The 25297-nt window shown below is 38.3% G+C and overlaps 1 protein-coding gene across 1 annotated transcript; it reads right to left on the reverse strand.

Annotated features, from left to right (window-relative positions):
• Positions 1–50: 50 nt before the first annotated feature.
• LOC139943130 (metal cation symporter ZIP8-like) lies at positions 51–24963 on the reverse strand. The gene is made up of 12 exons (XM_071939947.1): positions 24543–24963; positions 11490–11765; positions 10806–11013; positions 10295–10391; positions 10153–10183; positions 9203–9371; positions 8371–8540; positions 7584–7739; positions 6544–6721; positions 4676–4828; positions 3920–4110; positions 51–3284 (listed from the first exon to the last, which is right to left on the reverse strand). Exons 1-12 carry the CDS (start codon positions 24831–24833, stop codon positions 3150–3152), a joined length of 2055 nt encoding a protein of 684 aa, XP_071796048.1. The 5' UTR covers positions 24834–24963; the 3' UTR covers positions 51–3149.
• Positions 24964–25297: the final 334 nt, after the last annotated feature.

Genomic DNA, 25297 nt, shown 5'->3' on the forward strand with positions numbered 1-25297 from the left:
GGCACTTTTATAACTGGAATTTACTTTCTTTTTTATTTGGCCGATTCCATCACAATGTATAATAATTATTATTATGAATAAAACATTTTTATTAAATAAAAAATAAAACATTTAAAGGCAGTGGACATTATTGGTAAGTGTCAAAGACTAGTTTCACAGTTGGTGTATCTCAACATAATGCATAAAAATAACAAACCAGTGAAATTTGAGCTCAATCGGTCATCGAATTTGCAAGATAATTGTGAAAGAAAAAACCACCCTTGTCACACGAACTTGTGTGCGTATAGATGCTTGATTTCGAGACCTCAAGTTCTAAATCTGAGGTCTTGAAATCGTGGAAATCTCAAAAACCATAGCACTTCATCAGAGGGAGCCGTTTGTCACAATGTTTGATACTATCAACAGCTCCCCATTACGCGTTACCAAGTAAGGTTTTATGCTAATAATTATTTTGAGTAATTACCAATAGGGTCCACTGCCTTTAACAAGACCAAGAACAAGAATTGACACGAAACTTACTTTAGTGCTTATAAAATTAAGAAGCAAAGATAAACCAGACACAATTACCAATCAAAGATTTATTTGCTCCCCATTACGCGTTACCAAGCAAGGTTATATGCTAGTAATTATTTTGAGTAATTACCAATAGTGTCCACTGCCTTTAAACAGGACACCTTATGAATAATTATACAATGTATGGTGTCAATCATATCACTTTAAGGCAATAATTAATGTCGTCATTTAATGACTTTATTTTTACAAAATAAAAAAATAAAAAAAATAATACATATTTTTATAGTTAGTGTCAAACCACAAAGTTAGCACTGTTTTCTAATTTCAATAAGTAGCATCTTCCTTCTGTCTTGTTAACTCTGAGTAATTATTATTTGATCTTATGAGCTCAGGGCAGGCACTCGACTTATTTTTGGTAATTTTATTCTTGTCAAAGACCAGTGTTTTCACTTGGTGAGACTCAGCGCAGCATAATGCATAAACTAACTACGAAGTTGCGAGAGAAAAAATAAAGATAAAACACCCTTGTCGCAAAAGTTGAGTTAAGATGCCTTGAATTCGACACCTCAGCTGGGGTCTCGAATTAAATTCATTAGTGAGTAGTTACGTCGTTCTCCAAAACTACATTACTTCAGAGGGAGCCATTTCTCACAATGTTTTATACTATCAGCAGCTTCATTGCTCATTACCAAGTAAGTTTGAGTAAACCTTTAAACTTTAGAGAACTACAAACTCTAGATCACAAATTATTGTTTCAAGGCATGAGTAGAGTAGATAACCAAGACACTGTCTATACGCTTCTAAACTCTGAACACTTCCGGGTCAGTTTCCGGGTCGAAATTTGACCCGTATCCGGGTCCGTGGGGCCTGACCACTGATCTCTAAAACTATACCATCTGAATATAAACACATCAACAAAAATAAGTCCCCCACCCCCTCCACAATTCGTCATCACTTTGTAAGGCCAAACATTTTTACCAATACAACTATAATTAAGAAATAATTCTACGACATGTTTCCCAAGTGTTGTTTGAAAATGAATATGAATGAGCTCAAATGGAAGACAATAACTGCCATTATCAAAAGTCACAAAGGTTAATCAAGGGGGGGGGGACACACTTCTTATTTTTCTTGGGCACCTATGGGCACCTATACTGCTATGTTAAAAATAATATTATGTCAACTGCTTACGAAAAATGCATAGTAAACAGAAAGCAAAAGTGTAGGGGGGCCAAGCTCAGTGATGAGCATTGACAAGTTCTAAAAAAAAAAAAAAAAAAAAAAAAAAAAAATACCCCAAATTAAAGTATTTAGTGATTCACTTAATCACTCACCAATTGTATAGACCATGTAACCTTGTTTACTACCATTGTGACCTAGTACATCGATGGCCTAGTAGGCAATAAGGCTCTGAGTGAAAATTTACACTTGCATCATTCTAAAAGTAACAGCTGCATAAGTTTTGAGATGTGTACCTTTCTTCATATTAAAAATATTTACACAAATTAGACAATACAATAATTATCTGTAAGATAGTGCTCGATCATCTACATATTCTTCCATTGGGCTGTGTACATATTGTGCCTGCAGAAAGTCCTGCATGCATAAAATAGTTATTCAGAGAGGCGTTATACGAAGTTAGGTAAAACATCCAAATAATACCATTAACATCTCATTTAAATCTTCATGACTATACACATACTCCATTCTTATCTCATGTGTTTATACTGAGTAATTTATACATTTTATAACTAAATTGTGTTAAGGTTTTAGTAATACTTTAAAACTTCTCATTATTGATTATGGATAAAAAGCCGTAAAAGTAATTTCATTATTCAAATATTTAATACTCATTAAAAATATCACCATTTGAATACAACTCGATCCACCCTCATTTAAATATCACTGTAATCCTCATTTACAATTTACATCTAATTTGAATGTTACTACGCGTGTTGACTTCAAAATCTGTCTACTTATCTGCAAGGCATACATTCTGAAATACCCAGTAAACATCTGCGAAAGGCTTGAGCAACATCAACCATCACGCATGCTACGTTCTTCCTCACGCAACCTTCACTGAGCATAAGACAAGCACTAGTGCAGGAGACCGAGCCTTCTCAAATGCAGGCCCTGGGCCTAATTTCATAGAGCTGCTTAAGCACAAAATTCTGCTTAAGCAAAATAATCAATGCTTAGTCAAATTAGAATACCGGCCAAGACTCCACTCAATTGTTATGCTAAGTAAACAATAGCTCTATACCAATAGCATGTGTAAAATAAGCAAGCTATTTTCGTGCTTAACCAAATTTTTGGCTTAAGCAGCTCTATGAAATTGGCCTAGCTCTGTGGAACTCACTTCCTGATAGCTGCAGAAAAGCAAGCTCAGTTGATTCATTCAAGACAGTGCTAAAGACTCACTTGTTTTGTCTTTGATATTGACTTCTGATCTGTGTTGGACATTATCCAAGCGCTTTATAACCTATGAAAAGGTGCTATATAAATGCTAGCTTATCATTAGCTTATTATTATTATTACACCCTCATTTAAATCTCATTATAATCCTCATTTACATCTTATTTGAATACTACTACACCCTCATTTAAATCTCATTACAACCGTCATTTGCATCTTATTTAAATGCTTATGTTAATTGCATCCTCGTATAAGGCAATGACAAGAATGATGACGGCTCCGCACAGGAAACCTGCATTGTGTAGAAGGAAGACGGTTCCTTTGTTCTTCATCTCGTGGTGGATCAATTCTGGAAGCTGTTAATAATGAGATGGAAAGAAAGGAAAAATAAATATGTTTGCTTTTTACTAACACCAAACACAATGTTCACAGATTTAAATTAAACTTGCACAGTTTGAAGATTATGATAGTAGAAAGCTTCCCTTGAAATTTTACTTTACTGAAGCGCTATAGTTTTTGACAATTAATGAGCCTTGGGCTGAAAACAATGTACCCATTGGGAGCTGAGAAAAGATTAAAGGAATGTTATTGGCCTATAATGACCAGGGCACTAAAGGTAGTTTTCGAGAAAGAAGTTATTTTCCACGAATTTTAATTTCGAGAGACCGAATGAGCTCAAGTTTTCACAGGTTTGTTATTTTATGCTTATGTTGAGATACACCAACTGTGAAAGCTAGTCTTTGACAATATTACCAATAGTGTCCGCTGCCTTTAAGCTTATGATACGGTTATTGTAAAATGCGCTATATAAGGGGTTATAGAATCCAAGGAGCCAGTATCCAAAGCACTAGAGATGTAGACCAATGAGCAGGATTTCTTTACTTTGTGGAACAAAACATTGTCTGATTTTCTTCACCAGGCCGAAAATAAAAAGTCTGAATTCTTAAAAAGGCTGAACAACCTCACCCCTGATATAGAGTTCAAAACTCACCATATCTACAAGTGCTACGTATAAAAACATCCCAGCAGCCACGGCGAAAATCCACTGACGAGCCTCGGCGTTACCAGACGCCAGCGGTATCCCGATACAGAGGCCGATAAATGCCATCATGGCAGACAGAAAATTAAAACCGAGGGCCTGACGGAAACTGAGCCCGGAGTTTAAAAGGACAGCAAAATCCCCTAGGGAACGAAAGAGAAAGACACAACATTAATAGAAACAATGTTTCTTTAAACCAATGACCTGTTTTGCATGCAGTGCAGTTTAGTTGCCTCAAAGCTGTCTTGATCTGTACAAATGTCCTTTGTGTCAAACTAATGTTGGGTTGCATTTATATTGGAACAGCAATTGTTTAAAGCTTTGCTTCCTATGATTCTTTCTTCAGGTCTCAATTAAAACAAGTTGCAATTTTTGTTCTGGATCACTTACATTTTGTTCATTCACCATGAATGGTCGCCATTTTACATCGTCCCAGCATGCAATGCGTGAGATAACCTTGGCTCAACAAACTTAAGTAACATAACCAACAAATGTCAAGAAACGCATAGACCTTTATGCATTGACGTCATCCAGCCGCCATCTTTGAGGTCAAACGGTGACGAAACAAACGAAACGCACATAGATTGGCCAATGAACAACCTCCTTTTGACCTCAAGGCGAGGGCGCCGTGCTGAAATGACGTCATGTGCATAAGGTCTATTGTACGGTACTGGAGACTGGCGAGAATTTAAGCAGGAGTTTACTCACCAAGTTCATGGGGCAACTCGTGGCAGAGGACGGCAATGCTTGTTGAGAGTCCGGCACCTACGCTGGTCGCAAAGGCTGCACCGATGGCCAAACCATCGCCGAAGTTGTGCAGACCGTCTCCTATCAGTATCATGAACGGCAGTGATCCAATGCCTTAAAAGTTAAAATCACAACATGAAAACTTACTTAACTGTTTTACCATTTTTTTTGCATATAAATCAGGGTACCAGTGCTTTTGTCCGTCACTACCTTGTGAGAAAAGTAACAAGCTGAAGGAGACAAGCTGAATAATATCTTGTGAGAAAATGAGACAAACTGAATAATATCTTGTGAGAAAAGGAGACAAACTGAACAGCATCTTGTGAGAAAAGGAGACAAACTGAATAATATCTCGAAAGAACAGTTGACAAACTGAATAGTATCTTGTGAGAAAGGGAGACAAACTGAATAATATCTTGTGAGAAAAGGAGACAAACTGAATAATATCTTGTGCGAAAAGGAGACAAACTGAATAATATCTTGTGAGAAAAGTAGACAAACTGAATAATATCTTGTGAGAAAAGGAGACAAACTGAATAATATCTTGTGAGAAAAGGAGACAAACTGAATAATATCTTGTGAGAAAAGGAGACAAACTTAATAATATCTTGTGAGAAAAGGAGACAAACTGAATAATATCTTGTGAGAAAAGGAGACAAACTTAATAATATCTTGTGAGAAAAGGAGACAAACTGAATAATATCTTGTGAGAAAAGGAGACAAACTGAATAATATCTTGTGAGAAAAGTAGACAAACTGAATAATATCTTGTGAGAAAAGGAGACAAACTGAATAATATATTGTGAGAAAAGGAGACAAACTGAATATTATCTTGTGAGAAAAGTAGACAAACTGAATAATATCTTGTGAGAAAAGGAGACAAACTGAAAAATATCTTGTGAGAAAAGGAGACAAACTGAATAATATTTTGTTAACGTTATATTTTGAGAAGAGTACTATGAAATAAATGTTGACTTGAATTTAATTTTAAGGTATCTGTCTGTGCTTTACTCAGGTGTATGTGTATCCGTAAGTTCTCATAACAACCACTACAAATCAAAAATTGTAAAAGTGTTTAACTATTGTTGTTATTAACTTTCGATATGTGTCCCCTTTCTTGAGATACTTTCATTTATTTGTTTTACAAAATTAATTTCCAGCAGGAAGTCCAAGCTCCGTTTGTGTTTCTCGATCATAAGCCTGTTTGTTTTGCAGGTTATTACAATACATCATGCGCTTGTGTGTGAGTGGATGACAACAACGATGATGGTGACCCTTCAAAAAGAAACTATTGGTGGCGCACTCTATTCTGAAATTGAAAATCCATTTCCAGGCAGTAGAATAACAAAACACGAACTTGTTCAGAAAAAAACTAAATCTACACACACAGCAAAGTATATTATATACATGGTGTTACCGCAAACCGGATATAATACGAGAACAGTTTTATTAAAAAAGTTGTGCGAACCAAGTCATTTTTGTGATACTTTGTTTATTTAGTTATTTGTTTCGTCAACCTGATAGCCCATCGATTGTAAATAAAGTGTTATCCATGGGGGCTCCGTATACATACATTAACATACACAAGAATACAACACAAAAGCAGCTACAAATATGACCAATAAGAACACACAGAGTCTTAAGAAAGTACACAATGAGGCATAGGAGTACAAACAACAACAACGACATCAAAATGGAATTGTTTGTTAAACGAAAAAAAAAAAAAAAAACATTATACAAAATACTGATACTTTAAACGCCCCCAAAACAGCAGTCAGTTTTTGTATATTAAAGAATTTTCCACAGACACCAAAGTACACTTTTCTTACCACAACAAACTGTAGGTTTTGGTGTCGTAGTCGTGACGTCATTCTCTACGTCAGCCAGTTCTAGCTGCTGTACAGAGGGCGACTTCTTGAAGGAACCGTTAACTGCGTCCTTAAGTCTTATGCTTGGTGGCCGTGACCTCTCCAGTCCTCCCGACTCTCCTGAATGGGAGTGTCCACCCTAAAAATAAAAAATAATAAAGTTGCATTTTTCTGTTGTATGCAATCAAAGATGGCGGTCATTGACGTCATGTGCGCTATCGTCTGCGACAACAATACTTACTCCTTTAGAGGTGTTACATTTGTATCGGTGATTAAGAAAATGTTATTGGGTGTTGCCCTTACGCTGATGTGTGTAAGCACTGTAAACTCGAGTTCTGAAAAGGGAGGGATTCGAACCCACGATCCGTGCCAATATAGAGTAGCTGTCTTACCAACTAGACCACCGAGATTACCCGGTAGTTAGAGGCAGTTTGAATCCTGTTTAACAACGGGTATACTGCAACGATTTTAGAGGTGTTAATAAGCACTGGGGTGGATTTCACAAAGGTAGTCCTAACTTAGGACTAGTCCTAGGCAATGCTAAGAGATAGGACTGGTCCTAAGTTAGGACCAGTAACTTATCCTAATTTAGGACTGGTCCTATCTCCTAGCATTGCCTATAGGACTAGTCCTAAGTTAGGACTACCTTTGTGAAATCCTCCCCTGGACACCTTTGTCAAAGACCAGTATTCTTGTCTTGTTGTACCACAACAAACGATAAAATAACAAAACTGTGCAAAACTTTGACTCAATTCGTCATCCAAGTTGCAAGAGTATAATGAAAGATAAACACGCTCGGAGTTGTGTGCTTTCAGATGCATAATATAAGGCTTATGATTTGACTAAGATTATCGTCCCTCTTTCTCACTTTGGAGGGAGCTGTTTCTCACAATTCTTTTACACTATCAACAGCTCCCCATTGATCGATACCAAGTAAGTTTTTATGCTGACAATCCTTTTGAGTGTTTACCAATAGTGTCCAGTGCCTTTAAAATACTTACTCCTGACATGTGCATGAGGCTTTCGAAGATGAAGAAGACATAGATAGCTGCGACGACTACCAGGCACTTCCAGATGAACGCTAACTCATCTGAGCCTGCGTCGTGGTTATGTTCACCAGATGTTGCCGCAAAATCATGACCGTGTAGACCAACAGCCTGATGAAGGAGATACCACATAGACTTATACACAGTTTGTGATTTTAGGAATATAATGGAAACATGTATTGTACAGACATAATAAGCAGAAAATATAGACTGGTCCCCTGACTTTATCCGCAAGGATAAACAAGGATAAAGACAGGTAGTGGCTTTACAGAACAGTAATTTCATTGGATATTATTATTGTACAATAATTACAGTACATGTACATGCATGTAATGATGTTACTACGTAAACATGTACGTAGAATTTGGTTGCGAAATGAATGCATCATCAACGGTACATCCTTACTACGTGACTGTCAGGATCTTAACGTAGGCTCAATGCCAATGTGGCGTAATTCACGAGCCTCGAAGTATGAGTGAAATGTTCAGCCTAACACAGCTGCTGCTTAACCCTGTCATCTGACGCCACACTTCCAGCCTCGTGAAATGAGCCCGAGATCCGACTGCCTATCCAAGATCCATAATCGCCTTTGACCTTCACATTGCATTAATTGTCTTGGAGATTCGCAGTTAAATCCAGCGTTCATTTGTGTACATAGTAAGGCCAATACCTTGCGGATAAAGGCTGGGGCCAGTAAATATCCAGTGTCCCCAAATGAATGATAGTCTTCCCCTAGCCCTACCTGTGGTATAAGATGAATAACAGCATCACCAACAAGGGTAGCAACGGCGAGCGCCATCATCGTCTGCAACACGTTGAGGTAGACGTCCGAGTTCAGACACGGGAGGAAGACTACGCCAGCCACAGCACAGAGACTGATGAGGAATACCGCTAGCACGCTATAACCCCAAACTATCGAACAAAGAAATGAATAGTGAAACCATTACAGATTGTGATGTTTAAACATGTCGGTCAGAAATGGGAGACTTTGGAACACTTTGGTGGCAGCAGACTAATCAAATAAACTTCCATTGGGTGCATTCAATTAGCTTCCATTGGTCGACCCCACGGTGCTCACTCGGCATGGATTAGATTCGGTGACGAGAGCTAATCGAACGACCACACTCGCCCTCTCGTGGTGAAGTCATGCACCTCGGGTCACCCAAAGTGACCCACTGCACAACAAGCGTCCATAAAGTCCCCTGATTTTCGTTAAGTTTTTTCTTCATGACGCCAAAGTATTCTGTTACCAAACCTTGATAAAAGTACCATGAGAGTCTTTGCATAACTATCTGGACCAAAGTACATAAATGGGGGACTTTTGAGACGCTGGGTGGCGGCAGTTACCAGGTAAAAATCATAGAGATAGTACATTTTTTCTTCTTCGTTTGTTGCCTGACTTATTTTTTCAAAATCTACAGTTCCTCAGCACGTAATATTTAGAGGGAAGCATTCTACTATCAATATATTTATAAAACCTTGTAAATTTATTGCAAGCCTGTGAACGTTTGAGTTTTGTGTCGAGCAAAAAGTAGCAAACCCCTTTAAGGGATCTTTAAGCATTGAGTTTGTACCTTCACCAGCATTTGGTGCTGTTCGTGGTTCAGTGTGTTCCTCGTGTGCGCATGCGCCGCTGACAGCCTGCTGAATGAGGGCGGGGCTTATTTCTTTGAATTGCTGACGTGTAAGGCCCACGCTGTGATCGACACCAAAAGTTTCAAGGAGCTCGTCGATGGTGAAACACTGGAGGCATGAAAAGGAGGGTTAAATATCAGTAGAGTTCCAGGGTGGATTTCACAAAGAGTTAAGACTAGTCTTATCGTGTCGGGTTAGGACGGGTTACTCGTCCTTACTTAGGACTAGCTTTAAGTTTTCAATATATCCTAGAATTATGCAGGGACTAGTCCTAACTCTTGTGAAATTAACCCCTGGAGATACAGTGTATTGCATAAACAGCGCTAAACTTGTTAAAGGGTCTATGTACTCTTTGGGGGACAAAAAACACAATGTCCACAGATTTACATTAAACTTACACTGCTTGAAGATAATGATAGAAGAAAGCTTCCCTGAAAACATTAGATGCCGAGGTGCTGTAGTTTTTGAGAAATGAGTAAAACAATGTCATGAAAACAATTTTCGTCTCACCGATCATGAGACGAAAATTATTTTAGCATGTAAAAACGTATTTTCGTGACACTGTTTTGCTCATTTCTCAAAAACTACAGCACCTCAGCATCTAATGTTTTCAGGGAAGCTTTCTACTATCATTATCTTCAAACGGTGTAAGTTTAATGTAAAGCTGTGGACATTGTGTTTTGTGTTACAAAAAGTACACAAAACAAAAAAGAGAAAACATTACTAATTAATAAAGGTGGTCCGCAGCCTGTCACATAGCGTTCCAAAGTTTGTTTTTTTTTCTTTTTTTTTTTTAATATCCCGGGGGATACTGGTTTATTCACAACATTTCAAAAAAAGCGTTCCAAAGTTAGTGTCCCATTACCAACAGTGCAAATTGGCTACTCACCGTTTGTAATCCATGCCCAGCGCCTTCCTCGTGATCATGATCATGATCATGATCATGATCATGCTCATCGACGTTTCGTCTTCGCCTAGCGTGGTCTTCATGCTCATGATCATGATCATGATCATGATCATGATCATGCTCATGATCATGCTCATCGACGTTTCGTCTTCGCCTAGCGTGGTCTTCATGTGCACCTTCCTCCTCGGCATTTACGATTATTGTGTAAATTGCAACGAATTCTGCAATAGTGAAGTTCAAAAAGTGATAATTCAAATGGGTGAAATAACAATTGATCACATAAGTTATCGGAGTTGTAGAAAACTTATTCGTTCTTTTTGTGTTAGCTTTTATAATGCAAGACGCACTTTCTTTAAAAAAAAACTGGTGGTAACCATTGTTTTTTAGACATTGATACACTTTTTGAGAAAACAAATGTAAACTAAATATTTTTCGAAAAACTAATCGGTATAATGTGTTTTATAAAAATGAAGCATTCTCTCGTTGAGAATTATACAAGCTTTCCCATGACATATTATTTAAACATCTGAAGTTTCTCTGAAATTTTGCGTTTAATATCGGATTGCAACATCAGCAGATATTCACAATATTTTGCATTAATGCAAGTACCAATAGGCTGTAACAAAGTCACTTACGTTCTTCGCTCATGATTCCATCTGTGGAATATGTCTCAAAGATGTCCTCAAGAAAGGCGTCTGGGTCTACCTCGGTAGCGTTACCGATGCAAAATCCACGCACTAGACTGGAAATCAAAATGGCGGCAACATCTTCTACCTCGTGGTCGTTTGCGCCGGCCACGTGGTCAGCAACGGCGGCGTCAAAGATGGTCTCTACGTCGAAACACTAAAAACAGAACAATAAATATTAATCAAATTAATTAATGAAATCATTTTCTTTTTGGTTCTGGTCTCACAGTTCGGAGGTTTGCGAGTAAACACCATGATGCTCAGTGTTGTTTCTAAAAAGGACCAGTAGGTAATTACCTACTGGTCCTTTTTTTAGAAATAACGACCCCTGAAAAGATCATGCCTTGCACCATCCCATGACAACTGATACAGCCTGAATATCACGTCACAATTTAAACCCACGTCAATCTGTCCATAATCACCTTTCACCTTCATTAATTTCACATACGCATTCAAATCCTACATGCCCTGTTGTAAACCATAATGCACGCTGCTTGTGCAGCTGCCAAACATCACTTTGTACCAATCAAAACGCAGATATGAAAAGATTACGTCACTGCACGTTTACCCAATGAAATCACTGTTTCTGTACCACAAAAACCTGTCTTGGGGTACCAGTCTATCCTTACATACCTTGGCGTAGTTCTCAGCAGTGTACGTAACAGCCACAGAGTCCAGCATCTGTTCAAGCTCATCTTCTGTGATGTTCAGTGTGCCGTCATTCCTCTGTTGAATTTCCCGCTCAAAATATTCGTACGCCTTCGAGTAAAGAGAGACGTTTGCGCATGTCGTCTCGAGGTCGATGACGTAGTACATGAGGACAACGCATGCGCGTTGGAAGTTTTTCTCGTCCAGGCCATCTTGTTGGTTGACGTTGAGAATTGAGAACAGCTGTGTGGCATTCAAACACTGTAATCACGAAGAAAAATAACTGTGAAAAGTATAGCTTTAAATGAACATTACAGAATAATTGGTAAAAGAAAACAAAATCGTTTAAGATCACAGCTTTACTCAAAACTTATATTACGCGGTCTAATGAAGATGAAAGTAAAAAAAAAAAAAAAGAAAAAAAAAAACTCTCAAAAGATAATAATGTCTGAAACTAATTCCCGTTTGGAGTTAATCGCTCAGTGGGCGTTTTATATTTTTCACTTTTTTTCTCGTGACCCAGATGGCCGATCTCTCAAACTAATACAGGTATATCAGTTTATGGTGGATTACATAAATTGCTTAAACAGCCAGCAACTGTTTTGTTAGCAAAACCAATCTGTAATGTTCCTTTAAATGTATTCTGCTTGCTGGAGTGCATTTTCTAATAATTGAAAACTGAAATTAATAGTTTGTGCTGGTTCATGTAGCCTACTTAAAAAACACTTCTTGGGATCCGGTTATAAAATGTACAAACTAGCAAGTTATTATTTTAGCACACATCTAAACATGGACAACGCTATAAGTTGGAATGCGATGAGGAAATTTCGGTCGGTTTTAGATGTGGACGAAAGCCAAAATAGGGGAAGTGCATCCAAGCAGTTAGGGAACAAAACCCATAATTGCAAATACATGGGTGCGTTCGACTAGGTTCGCCGGGTCGACCCCGGTCTGCCCCCGGTACTTTCGAATAGCTTTGCCGTCATTCCAGGGGCTCACCCGGGTCAGCCCCAAGTGTCCTACCTGTGTGGAACGGGTTATTTGGGGCTGGCCAAAGGTGCATAAAGTCACCCCGAGAGGGCGAGTGTGATCGTTCGGTAAGCTCTTGTCAGGGGCTCACCCGAATGAGCACTGCGGGTTCGACCCGGGGAAGCTAATCAAACGCACCCTTTGGTTTGATACCCTTTTTGACCTCACGCGCTTTGAGTCAAAGTAGGTCAAACGTGCAGCCGTTTGCGGCAGCTTTAACCATAGGCTTTTGGTAATAGCCGTTTTAGTAGCTGCTATGATCGTTGAAGTGTAAAGGACAAATTTCCATCTCATTTATTCAATTATTGACACCTGAGGTCGCCCTTTGAAAAAAAAATAGTGGTCAGCTATGTTTGTATACAAAATCAAGGCCATTGCCCACAATAGTTGTATACGTCAAACTATGGTTGACCTTGTGGAGCGTGGCGTTCTCAGCGTGTTAAGTCACGCGATCAGTCACTTTTGTGGGCATAATAGTGGTGCAGCACCATGAACAATTCAATTCAATGCAGTTCAATTTAATGGAACGTTTTTATGCCATACTCTTTTTGGGAAAAGTAAAATATGATGATCCATCAGTACATAGAAAGGTAACACAGTCAAAAGTGCACAATTTAAGTGGACTAAATTTATATATTTTTGTTAAAGAAAATTATAAATAACTAGGAAATAACTATGTACAAGAGAAGAGCGAGAGCATGAGGCTGTTAGAGTAAGCCGAGGCTTGTCGGAAAGTGTATACAGAAACAAACAAAAGCAGAACCTCGAAACAAAGACAAGACAAATAAAAAGAACAATGACTATACAAAATTAACAAGAGAGGTGAACGAGAGCATGAAGCTCCTAGAGTAAGCCGAGGATTGTGTAGAAAACAACCTTGCGTACAGACAGGCAGACAAACAAACAAACAGCCATTCGCGAAACAAGGACAAGACAGACAAAACGAACAATGACAGTACAAAATGCTGACGTTAACAAAAAACTAAAACTAAAAATAAAGTACCAGGGGCTAACTGAAGACGACAAAGGTAAAACGAAACGGAGAGTAGTTGAGGAAAAATGAGAGCATGATGCTGTTACAGTAAGCCGATGATTGTAGAAAACAGCCTTGTAAACAGACAAACAAACAAAAATAGAATCACGGAACAAGGACAAGACAGACGAACAATGATGCTCACGGAAGAAAAAAGAAAGAAAAACAATGAAAGTACAGGCTAACTTAAAGCGACAAAGGTAAATCCTTACGTAGTGAAGGAGAAGAGAAAGCTATGTTACCCCCCCCCCCCCCCCCCGCCCCCGCAAAAAAACCCGACATTTAAAATAAAGGTTTAAGTCAACTCAAAACAATTACTTTCTCAATTTTGATAATAGATTTGCGTTTACAATAGTTTCACCGGTGAATTGTTGCAGACAAACCTCGTTACACGGGGTATAGGCATGCTTTTAAGTTCTACGCTAGGGCAGTTCGTTCCCGTAGAGAACACAGCAGGACCAGTGATGACTGAAAGGTCATTGCAAATTGCACATCAGCGGGACATTAAATGATTCGGGTACTTTATCAAAATGTCCACAGATTTACATTAAACTTACAGGGTTTGAAGATAATGATAGTGGAAAGCTTCCCTTCAGATATTACTAACTAAGGTTGTGTAGCTTTTGAGAAACGAGTAAAACAAGTCACAGAAAAGTTTTGGTCCCATGAGACCAAAACTATTTTAGCATGTAAAATCCCCTTAACCAGTTATGATATTATACCAAAACCATAGCATAACTGGTTAATACGTTTTTACATGCTAAAACTGAGACGAACAGCACCTCAGTAAGTAAAATTTCAAGGGAAGCTTTCTACTATCATAATCTTCAGACTGTGTAAGTTTAATGTATATCTATGGACATTGTGTGTTTTGTTAGGAAAAAGTGCATAAAAATATATCCTTTATATAGGTAAAGAACACACCAAAGTTGTTTCTTTGAAAAAAATAATCCCCTTTTCCTATACTTTTGGGCTGTCTTTTCTTTAGTTTGCTGTACTTTCTTTAGATGCACACCATTTGTGTATCTGCACTTGCTGGGTATATTATATGTGTTGGAAGTGTATTAAAAAATAATTGAAAGTATTTAAAGTATATTGAAGTATTGAAAGTATTGAAGTATCGATTTTTGTATCCTTTTAGAAAGTAGTGGAAGTATTGAATTTTTTTAATTTAGAGTATTGAAAGAATTTAAATGTATTGAAGTATTGAAAGAGTCAATTAAAGAGTCAAGTATTGGAAGTAGTGAAGGTTATGAATTTAAAGTATTGAAAGTATCGAGGAAGTATATAGAAAGTTTTAGTAAAACGTATAAATAAAAGTATTGAAAGTATTGAAGTATATTAAAAGTACTGAACTAGTATTGAAAGTATTGAAAGTTTGAAGTATATTAAAAGTATTGAAGTATATTAAAAGTATTGAAAGTATTGAAATAGTATGGAAAGTATTTGAAAGTATTGAAAGTATTGAAAGTATTGAAGTATATTAAAAGTATTGAAGTATATTAAAAGTATTTAAAGTATTGACATAGTATGTAAAGTATGGAAAGTACTGAAATAGTATTGAAAGTATTGAAAGTATTGAAAGTATTGAAAGTATTGAAAGTATTAAAAGTATTGAAGTATATTAAAAGTTTTGAAAGTATTGAAATAGTATGGAAAGTACTGAACGTATTTAAAGTATTGAAAGTATAAATTTAAAGCATTTGAAGTATTAATACGTTGATTTGTTTGATCATGTATTATATGCAGGGCCCTAATGGAAACTTGTTTTATATTTTTTTTTTACTGATTTTGCTCACCCTCGGTAAATAAAGGAAATGAATGAATGAATAACTAACTAAATCAATAAATAAATAAACGTGAAACCCAGATCTATTTTCTAAGAGGTAGACATTCAACAAGGTCAGACTTTACCAAAATATTTTTCTTTATACTATTATACCACGACCTGATTACTAATTCGGGCAAACCCAAATTGAAGAGAACTAGAATTCGTGTAGCCTTGTTCAAGGCTCGCAAAACCTGAATTCACGAGGTAGCGTTGGACGACGAACTGCATGGATACATGTACTGGCACGGTATATGGTATAATGGGTGCTTGACATACAGTACTTGATAATGTGGGGTCGAGGTATGGCTTTTCGAGGTTTTCAACCATGTACAACGTTTTCGGCATGCCACAATTTAGCAAGGGACCCTTCAATGTGAAAAGGGGCTTATTTCATACAGCACGAAGCGACCTTCTGAATAACAAAATAATCATTTTTTTTCCCGCACCAATGTTAGACCTTCATAATGGAATCAAACATCACAAAGACTCTTGTAATCTTGATAAGTAGCTTGATAAATAGCTTGTTGAGTAGCTTGCAAATATGATCTGCCCTGCCCTCAAGATGGCGTCTGCGAGCGTGTGCGAACTATTTGCAAACCCCAGTACTTTTTATGTCATCGTTGACAGACTGATAGGTGATGATTGATATAATAACAGCAAAATGGTTGCCACACCAGTGGTTTTCAAATGTTTTTTTTTTTTTTTAATTTATATAAAACGACTTTCATAGCGAAAATACGTGTAAATGGTTCACAAGATAAGCAAAGTATTTGTGCGGCCAACAGCATGTGCCAAATGAACAACTTTTTTTTGGATCTCTATCAAAGGGTGCTCAACTTTAATAACGTCACGCACGGAAAGTTTATTGACGCTTTCCTCTCAATAAACCCCCAAACTTTATTGATGCCTGGGCTGTATTTGTTTGCACTCAAGTGAAACCCATAAATCACTACACAATTGGGGGGGGGGGGTAGACATCTAGGAACGTAGATAAGAACACATGACTTAGATAACACATGAACACATGATATAAATTTAGAACACATGAACACACTTGGGACACATGAACACATGATATAGATAAGAACACATGACTTAATTACAAGGCATTTCTTGGTAATGATATTATCTATAAGTAGTTCTCAATTCATTAAAGGAACACGTTGCCTTGGATCGGTCGAGTTGGTCTTTGAAAAGCGTTTGTAACCGTTTTTTATAAAATGCATATGGGTAGAAAGATGTTGTAAAAGTAGAATACAATGATCCACACAAACATGCCTCGAAATTGCGTGGTTTTCCTTTTACCATTTATGGGGGTCAACATTTTGACTCCCATAAATGGCCGACCATGTTAGTTCGCACAGTAGAAGGAAAACCACGCAATTTCGAGGCAAACTTGTGTGGATCATTGTATTCTACTTTTAAAACATCTTTCCAACCATATGCATTTTATAAAAAACGGTTACAAACGCTTTTGTTTTGACCAACTCGTCCGATCCAAGGCAACGTGTTCCTTTAATCACAACACTATTTGACTAGGTAAGTGGTAGTTCACGTTCAACGTTTCGTGACTGACCATTGAGTAAATGTATAAGACGCGGTCAGGTTTAGCATGCAATTTCCACGCATGTTTGGTTTCGAAAGAACAGTTATTTGTAATTCTAGAGTAGATTTCTTACCCACTAAGCCACCGGGTTTGCCTGGTAGTTAGAAAGGCAGTTCGAATCCTTTGTCACACCCGAGTATAATGCAAATGATTTTATTTTCCACAGAGCTCGGGGAAGTACTGAGTATATAGTGATAAAACACATCGGTGACTGTATAAATAAATGGTGACACTAAAAATCACGTAGGCCTAAAATAAGTGGTCTTCATTGGCCTTTGATGGTATACCGAGTACGAAGTGGGGTAGTGTGGTGGACAACACTAAGTTAGGTTTGTGGTGCCATTTAACATTCTCTTGTGTAAGTAGCGGTGGCTCTGGGGAAAGAGCCGTTTCTACTTGACGTTTCGGTCAGTTTCTTTAACTGTCTTCCAGAAGATTGTCGGAGAAAACTGACCGAAACTTCGAGCCGAAACCAGCTCTTCTCAGAACCACCACTGGTCACAAAAGAGAGATTTTACATTGTGTCCCCAGCAGACCTTCAAAAGTTATTGAATACTGTTATGATTGATGTATTGATGCAGCAACACATTCTATTGTGACTCCCAGACTGAAGGGCGGGAATGTTGTTAGTAGACTAGATTCAAGTCATGCGTCAATATGCGGAACAGGTTGGGGAATGCAGAGCATTATAACAAACAATAGTTTTCTGGCGAATGCACGGGATTGGGACCCGAGTCAATGTTAGAATGTTGTATAGTCATGATGCTGTTTGACCAAAACCAACCAACCAACAGTTTGCTATTTTGATAACATAGAAATCTGTTAAGGTTGCCCATACTTTGCCGTAATGATATTGATGTTATTTTTACGAGTAAGCAAACGTTGTGAAGATTTGCTGTGACAGTTGTAAATGGAATTGTTTTTAGGGGGTTGGTTGGTTATGGTTTAGGGGTGGGCTCTGTGTTAGCTTTATGGTTGGGGAGAGTTACGGTTTATGGTTGGGTTTGGGATATAAGGATAACGTAAAAATCACAGTCCTGTTACTTTCTGAAGGTTGAGTTTCTGTGATTTTTAAGAAAGGCTCGAACAACAAAGCATGTGTGCCCCGGAATCATTCGGGCATAAGACTTAAGTTTCTCGCACGAATGCGTCGGGCACAAACTGACACCGTGATACCATGCTCAAACAAACAAACAAACTCACTGGTGGTGGGGAATTTTTTTATATTTGTTGGATAACTTTGGGGCTAAATGTTACGCTTGGAGCTTTGGGGCGTGTGAATAACAAGAGTAAACTAAACTGCGCCAATAAAGTATCTAAACACTTACAAATGGTCAGATATATCGGAACCTGAAATAGTATGCCAAAAAATAATTATTCATTTCTATTCACCGTTAATTTCTGCACATTTTGACACATCTTGTGTTGCGCTACGATGTTGTTTAGTGGATTTATGGACACTTGAGTGGCTTAAGGTCGAATTTCAAAAGTTGCAAAAGCCCCTATTCAAGCTAAATCGTTGTATTGTGACGAGTAAGATCAGCGTTTCTTTTGCCCGCCCTTAATAAATGATTTGTTTGTCGCGTTTTGGATAAATCGGTTGCGATGAACATCAGCAATAATTGTCAGTAACCAAGCAAAGGGGTCAAAGATGGGAGGCATACAACAAAATGGGTTAAGAGCCAGAATCCCTGATTATGGTAAGACAGGGAAAGGTGTTTCAAGATAACAGGAAAGATGGCTCAACTGACCAAACAGGAAAGAGGACGGATCGTTGGTTTGATTGAAGCCGGTATGTCGATTCGAGCTGCAGCTCATCAAGTTGGAACGTCACCAGCGACGGTCAGTAAAATGGTGGAATGGCTACCAGGGAAATGTGGACAACCTGCCAAGGAGTGGCCGCCCGAGTGTGACTTCTGCAGCAGAAGAAAGTGAACAAGTCCATCAAGCCTGACACCACTTTCGAGGGATTGCGACGCATCCTGATCAGGAAATGGCAGGGGATTGATCAGGGACAGATCAGATGTCTCGTTTGGAGTATGAGAAGACGACTCCTTGTCGTTAACAGTGATGGAGGACACACCAAGTATTGAGGACAGGATATCAGCAGTTTTAGAGTTAAAGATACGGACATAAATTTCATGGTCAGGTAAACGAAACGAGTTTGTGTCTTTTGTCTTGATTTTGTCTGTGTGTGAGGCTTGTGTGAGTTCCCTTCTGGAATTGGGGTGAATAGGGGCTTTTGCAACTTTTGAAATTCGACCTTAAGCCACTCAAGTGCCCATAAATCCACCCAACAACATCGTAGCGCAACATAAGATGTGTCAAAATGTGCAGAAATTAACGGTGAATAGAAATGAATAATTATTCTTTGGCATACTAATTCAGGTTCCGATAAATCTGACTATTTGTAAGTGTTTAGATACTTTATTGGCGCAGTTTATAACTAATATGTAGATGGATTGTGCAAAATGTAGCGTCATCGACCGCCATTTCGGACGAGAGCAATTGCAAAGGTCACTCGCGCACAAATCTTTAGCCAATGAACTCTCAGTGCGTTTTTTTTTTAAATTTGTTTCTTCAAAAAAATACATTGAGATTACTACATAAAAGCTTAAGAATAATATAACATTCATGTTCGGGTAATTTCTAATCCTAAAAGTAAAAAAATAAATATTGGGGCTGGTTGTGTGTGTTGCGGGGGGGGGGGGGGCTGGAAATTATAGGATGCCAGTCCCTATTTCTACAAAGAAAATCTTTTGGGACGCTTGGTGGCAGCAGACTTACCAGGTAAAATCAATTGTTCTCGGTAATGTGCGCATGCTCGGAACTACGTAAACAATGGAAATTTACCTGGCAAGTCTGCTGCCACCTAGCGTTCCAAAGTCTCCCATTGTCATGCTTCCTTGTATTTGTAAAAAATTCTCGACATTCTGCAGATGGCTTCGTTGATACTTTGTAATCAATTAACCATGAATTAATACCCTAAATGGGAGAGATTTTAAGGGTAATCCAAAGGATTGTTACTAGGAACCAATCAATTTTAAGAAATAAAAATAACTCAATTTAAAGGCACTGTACACGTTTGGTAATTGTCAAAGACCAGTGTTCTCACTTACTGTATCCCACCATAAGCATAAAATAACAAGCCTGTGAAAATTTGGGCTCAATCGGTCATCGAAGTTGCGAGAAAATGATGAAAGAAAAAAACACCCTCGTTGGACGAATTTGTGTGATTTCAGACAGGAATAAAAGACTTCTAGCTAGAAAGTAGAAGTCTTTTAATATTTTAGTGAGAAATTACCTATTTCTAAAAGACAACGTTACTTCAGAGGGAGTCGTTTCCATGTGTTATACTATCCCTCAAATGTTATACAGCTCTCAAATGCTCGTTACCAAGTCAGTTTTAAGTTAAAGGAACACGTTGCCTTGGATCGGACGAGTTGGTCAAAACAAAAGCGTTTGTAACCGTTTTTTATAAAATGCATATGGTTGGAAAGATGTTTTAAAAGTAGAATACAATGATCCACACAAGTTTGCCTCGAAATTGCGTGGTTTTCCTTCTACTGTGCAAACTAACATGGTCGGCCATTTATGGGAGTCAAAATTTTGACCCCCATAAATGGCCGACGTGTTAGTCGACAAGGTAAAAGGAAAACCACGCAATTTCGAGGCATGTTTGTGTGGATCATTGTATTCTACTTTTACAACATCTTTCTACCCATATGCATTTTATAAAAAACGGTTACAAACGCTTTTCAAAGACCAACTCGACCGATCCAAGGCAACGTGTTCCTTTAATGTTCTTTTTAAAAGTTATTACCAAACGTGTACCTTCCCTTAAAAGTCAAATCTAAAAGATTAAATTTTAAAGCTAAAATGGATTGGTCCCTATATAACTACAATCCTTTAAACAAATGTTTAAACCACTCCCATTTAGTGACTTAGTTGTGACACTCCTTTCTGGGATGGTGGAAACGAAGAGGAAATGAGATAATTTTTTGGCAGATTCCGGAAGAATTCAACGGAAACAGAATTTTCTTTTTTTTCTTTAATACATTATTATGCCAGCGGGAGTCGTGTGTGTGTGTGGGCCTACCTCGATGTTAAAATGACTAACTTCCGCTAAACCCTGACCCTAGTAAAATTAGATCATACTTTTAAAGCCATGACGAGATCGGGGAAACTCCACACTTAGGTAGAAAACACTGTTTTGATATGGGATATTACATTTTGTACGTTTTGAATTTGTATGTCTCCCGCATCAGTATTAGTGCAATCATGTTGAAATTAATTTAGTACGTTTTTAGATATTTGAAATTTCTTGTCACTTGTGAAATAACGGCATGATGACGTCATAGTATGTTTTGTTCATGATAAAAAACAAACATGTTTTGCCACTTTGAGTCATGACTTGCTAACGGAATATGCTTTAATCAATATTCGGAATTTAACCAGCACACGCTGTTCGATTCCTCAAATTCTAAATCTGATGAGGTCTCGAAATCAAATTCGAGGAAAACTACTTCTCTCGAGAAAACTACATTACTTCAGAGGGAGCCGTTTCTCACAGTGTTTTTACTATCAAACTCTCCATTTTACTCGTTACCAAGTAAGGTTTTATGTTCATAATTATTTTGAGTAAACACCAGTAGTGTCCGCTGCCTTTAATAAAGGGGTTGTGCTTCATAAACAGTTCGTTCTGATCTCGTTTGTGCTTCGTGTGTCCTTGTGGTGCTTCCTTCTCATAACAACGTTCATGTTTTTAAACATCTTTCCAATCATATGAATTTCATAGAAAATGATTTCAAGCGCTTTGTTAGCAAATCTAAGGCAACGTGATCTCTTTTAACAGTTTAGTGTACGTCATCCGTAAAATATTATAAAGTTAGTGACAACCCAATTGTATTGTTTGAATAATTATAATTAAGAACGAATTTAAAGACTTAAAAAAATTATGAAGATCCGATTAAAGTATTTCAGAATTATTATTATAAATAGGAGATTGTTGTATTGTCGTGATAAGCAGATAGAGTTACGTACACCTATTAAAGGCAGTGGACACTATTGGTAATTGTCAAAGACTAGCTTTCACAGTTGGTGTATCTCAACATATGCATAAAATAACAAACCTGTGAAAAGTTGAGCTCAATTGGTCATCGAACTTGCGAGATAATAACGAAAGAAAAAATACCCTTGTCACACGAAGTTGTGTGCGTTTAGATGGTTGATTTCGAGACCTCAAGTTCTAAACCTGAGGTCTCGAAATCAAATTCGTGGAAAAACACTTCTTTCTCGAAAACTACGTCACTTCAGAGGACGCCGTTTCTCACATTGTTTTATACTACCAACCTCTCCCCATTACTCGTCAACGAGAAAGGATTTATGCGAATAATTATTTTGAGTAAATACCAATAGTGTCCACTGCCTTTAAACGACTGTAGTTATAACAATCACTGGGACCGGCCAAATTACATCTTTAACAGAATAATAACAGGGTTATTTTAATAAGATGACAGGACCAAAATAGGACCATGAATAACTTTTAGGACTTCCAGAATGTTGGCTACTCTTTATGACCAAAGCAATACAATTTATCGTGAGACATTGTCAGTATACCATGGTGATTTGTATTGCGACATCACACTTTAGCAACTACGGTTGATATGCAGTTAAGATCAATCTTAGGCCGGATCCGAATCGGCGGCTACGGCTACGGCCGGATCGCCGCGTCATCATGCATTGAAGTATAGGACGCCCTTAGCAACACCCCTGGCAACGGTTGTAGCCACGGCCTTAGCTCTTTGTGAAATCGACCCCGGAACTTCCTTTTAACAGTGCTCTTTATAACGCTCGCGCATAACGAGTAAAATGCACCTGCGCGAGCGAGTGATACACCATTATTTCCCCGCTTGGTCGTAAAAGTGTATACGCGCGCAACCGGATCCAACCGGGACCAACCAGTTATGACCGGTTCGCTCGGAGGATCGCACGTAGGGCCCTATTTCGACCAATCACGAGGCGGCACACCCATGACGCATGCATTGTGGAACGTAAACGTCACGGTGTTTTAGATCCGGGTTTCATAGAATGACATCTATTAAAGTAGGGCGACACCATTTTTAAAGTTTGTTTGTGCGGTACACTTGAATAATAGAATGCCTCAGGTGCAATCGGCGCTCGAAGGTATCAAACCACTTAGAGCTTGGCAATAATATTGAAAGCTGTTCCTAAAATAATTGTATGCGCTTATAACAATATAGCTTGACTGCGTTACAGGCACTGAATACAGTTGGTATTTTAATACTCAAAATATGCATTGTCGTAAAAACTTACTCTTGGTAATACAAGTAACGGAGATCAGTTAATAGTATAAAACATTGTGAGAAACGACTTTCCTGAAGCAACGTAGTTTTCGAGAAGGAAGTAATTTCCCAATAAAATATTTGATTCTGAGAAAGACGTCATACAGGCTTATACTAATCAGCAGCTCTCCATTACTCGTTACCAAGTATAAGTTTTTACGCCAACATTTGTTTCGCGTTATAACCAAAAGTGTCCAGGGGTGGATTTCACAAAGGTAGTCCTAACTTAGGACTAGTCCTAGGCAATGCTAAGAGATAGGACCAGTCCTAAGTTAGGATGAGCATGAAGTTACTGGTCCTAACTTAGGACCAGTCCTGTCTCTTAGCATTGCTTTGGACTAGTCCTAAGTTAGGACTACCTTTGTGAAATCCACCCCAATGCCTTTGAGCCGCCTGGTGTAAGAGCCACAGATATTTTATAGAGGCGGCAAGCATTAATGTATAAGCTGCGACTTTATGCCCAAGATGATAACGGTAATAAATGATTATAAAAGACCTCATGTGTTTTCGGATTATTGGAGTTGGTCAATACTGTTTAGCTTATCACGTCTGCTTGTGTAGCTGAGGGGGCACCGGACTATCTTAGTATGCGGCAAAGCAAAACGAGCGTCGAAAAGTGACTTATTGCTACATAAATGCAATTACAATTTGGTCTCAGAATTCTAAATTCCAACGTCGTATTATTCTGAAAGTTTGTGTATACTCTGCGGCTTGAGTTGTATACCTTGTTGGGAAAAGTTTCCGTATGGCACTACCACTTTTTCATTCGATATGAAATAATTTAGTATCTAATTTACCTCAATGAGATATCCTTTTTTGTAAAAATGAGTGAAAAAGTGGTGGCGCCATACGGAAAGTTATCCCCTTGTTGGTACATACGTGCGCTATAATTGATAAGACTTAATAATATCGTTTATTTATTTATTATTATTATTAAAAACGACAAGCGAAAACCAGAAGAGCCGCCCCCTCATCATTCCCCGACAAAAAATGATGCACTCCAATGACACCTGATCCCCTCCATTTACCTCAATCAGAAAAAGCGGTGGAGTGTTACGGAAAATCTTCTATCATATTTATACTTTTATAATTATCTTGCTACTTGTTTTTTTTTGTACAAGTACAAGTTCACCAATAAATCGTTTAAGCATAAGTTTAAGAAAGTTCAGCTTACCGTTTCACACACTGCAGCGTCGAAATTTTCACTGCATCGCATGCGTTGCACAAAGAGGTTCCCAATAATTCCCGCCGTTTCCTCCAATGTGATGTTCCTTTCCTCGGCCAAGATTTCCTCATTAAGTTCACCGAGGATTTCATCGAATGGATCGCCGAATATGGACGGTGTGTGACCGTGTTCATCAGTAGAAACTTGGCCGGCCGCGAGCGCGTGAAGACGGCTAGTTTCGCAGACTAACACCAGAAATATGCACACGGCACGAAAGTAGCGATTCCAACACGGTGCCATTTTGTTTATTGTATGTACGCCCTGTGTACGATGATCCACAACCGAAGCTTAGTAGTATAGTGTATCCAGCGGTGTTGTGCACACGGCGTTGTCAAAATTATTTATGCTAATTTTTTGTCGGTCGTGCGTGCACGGTTACCTGTATATAGAGTGTAGTGATGCAGAAGGGCCGTTTGTGCAAGGCGCTTGTATTATGCAAAATTATCATTGTTAACTATGTAAATTTAAAGCCTACGCTTTAAACGCCCTATTGCTGATTGATATTCAAAATAACCACAATGTCCCATTGTGGTACACGCCACATAGCTCCTTATCACGTTACGTTGTTACATTCCTTCAGTTGACACTAACTTCATACTTTGCATAATGCGCACGGCACACTAAAGAGATTGGCTAGATTAGACTACTGTTAGGTGTTTGCATTGGGGTGGTTTGTGGGGAGTGCCGTAGACTTTGGTCAAGCA

Source organism: Asterias amurensis, chromosome 10 (assembly GCF_032118995.1).
Source record: "Asterias amurensis chromosome 10, ASM3211899v1".
NCBI lineage: Eukaryota > Metazoa > Echinodermata > Asteroidea > Forcipulatida > Asteriidae > Asterias > Asterias amurensis.

What these genes read in the sequence shown, in the direction of transcription:
- LOC139943130 (XM_071939947.1), bottom strand. Translation starts at nt 24,833, where the DNA reads ATGGCACCGTGTTGGAATCGCTACTTTCGTGCCGTGTGCATATTTCTG. An exon ending in TGGAATCATGAGCGAAGAAC is followed by an intron (nt 10,392 to 10,805) that starts GTAAGTGACTTT and finishes TCACTATTGCAG; the next exon opens with AATTCGTTGCAATTTACACA. An exon ending in AACGTCGATGAGCATGATCA is followed by an intron (nt 10,184 to 10,294) that starts TGAGCATGATCA and finishes TGATCATGATCA; the next exon opens with CGAGGAAGGCGCTGGGCATG.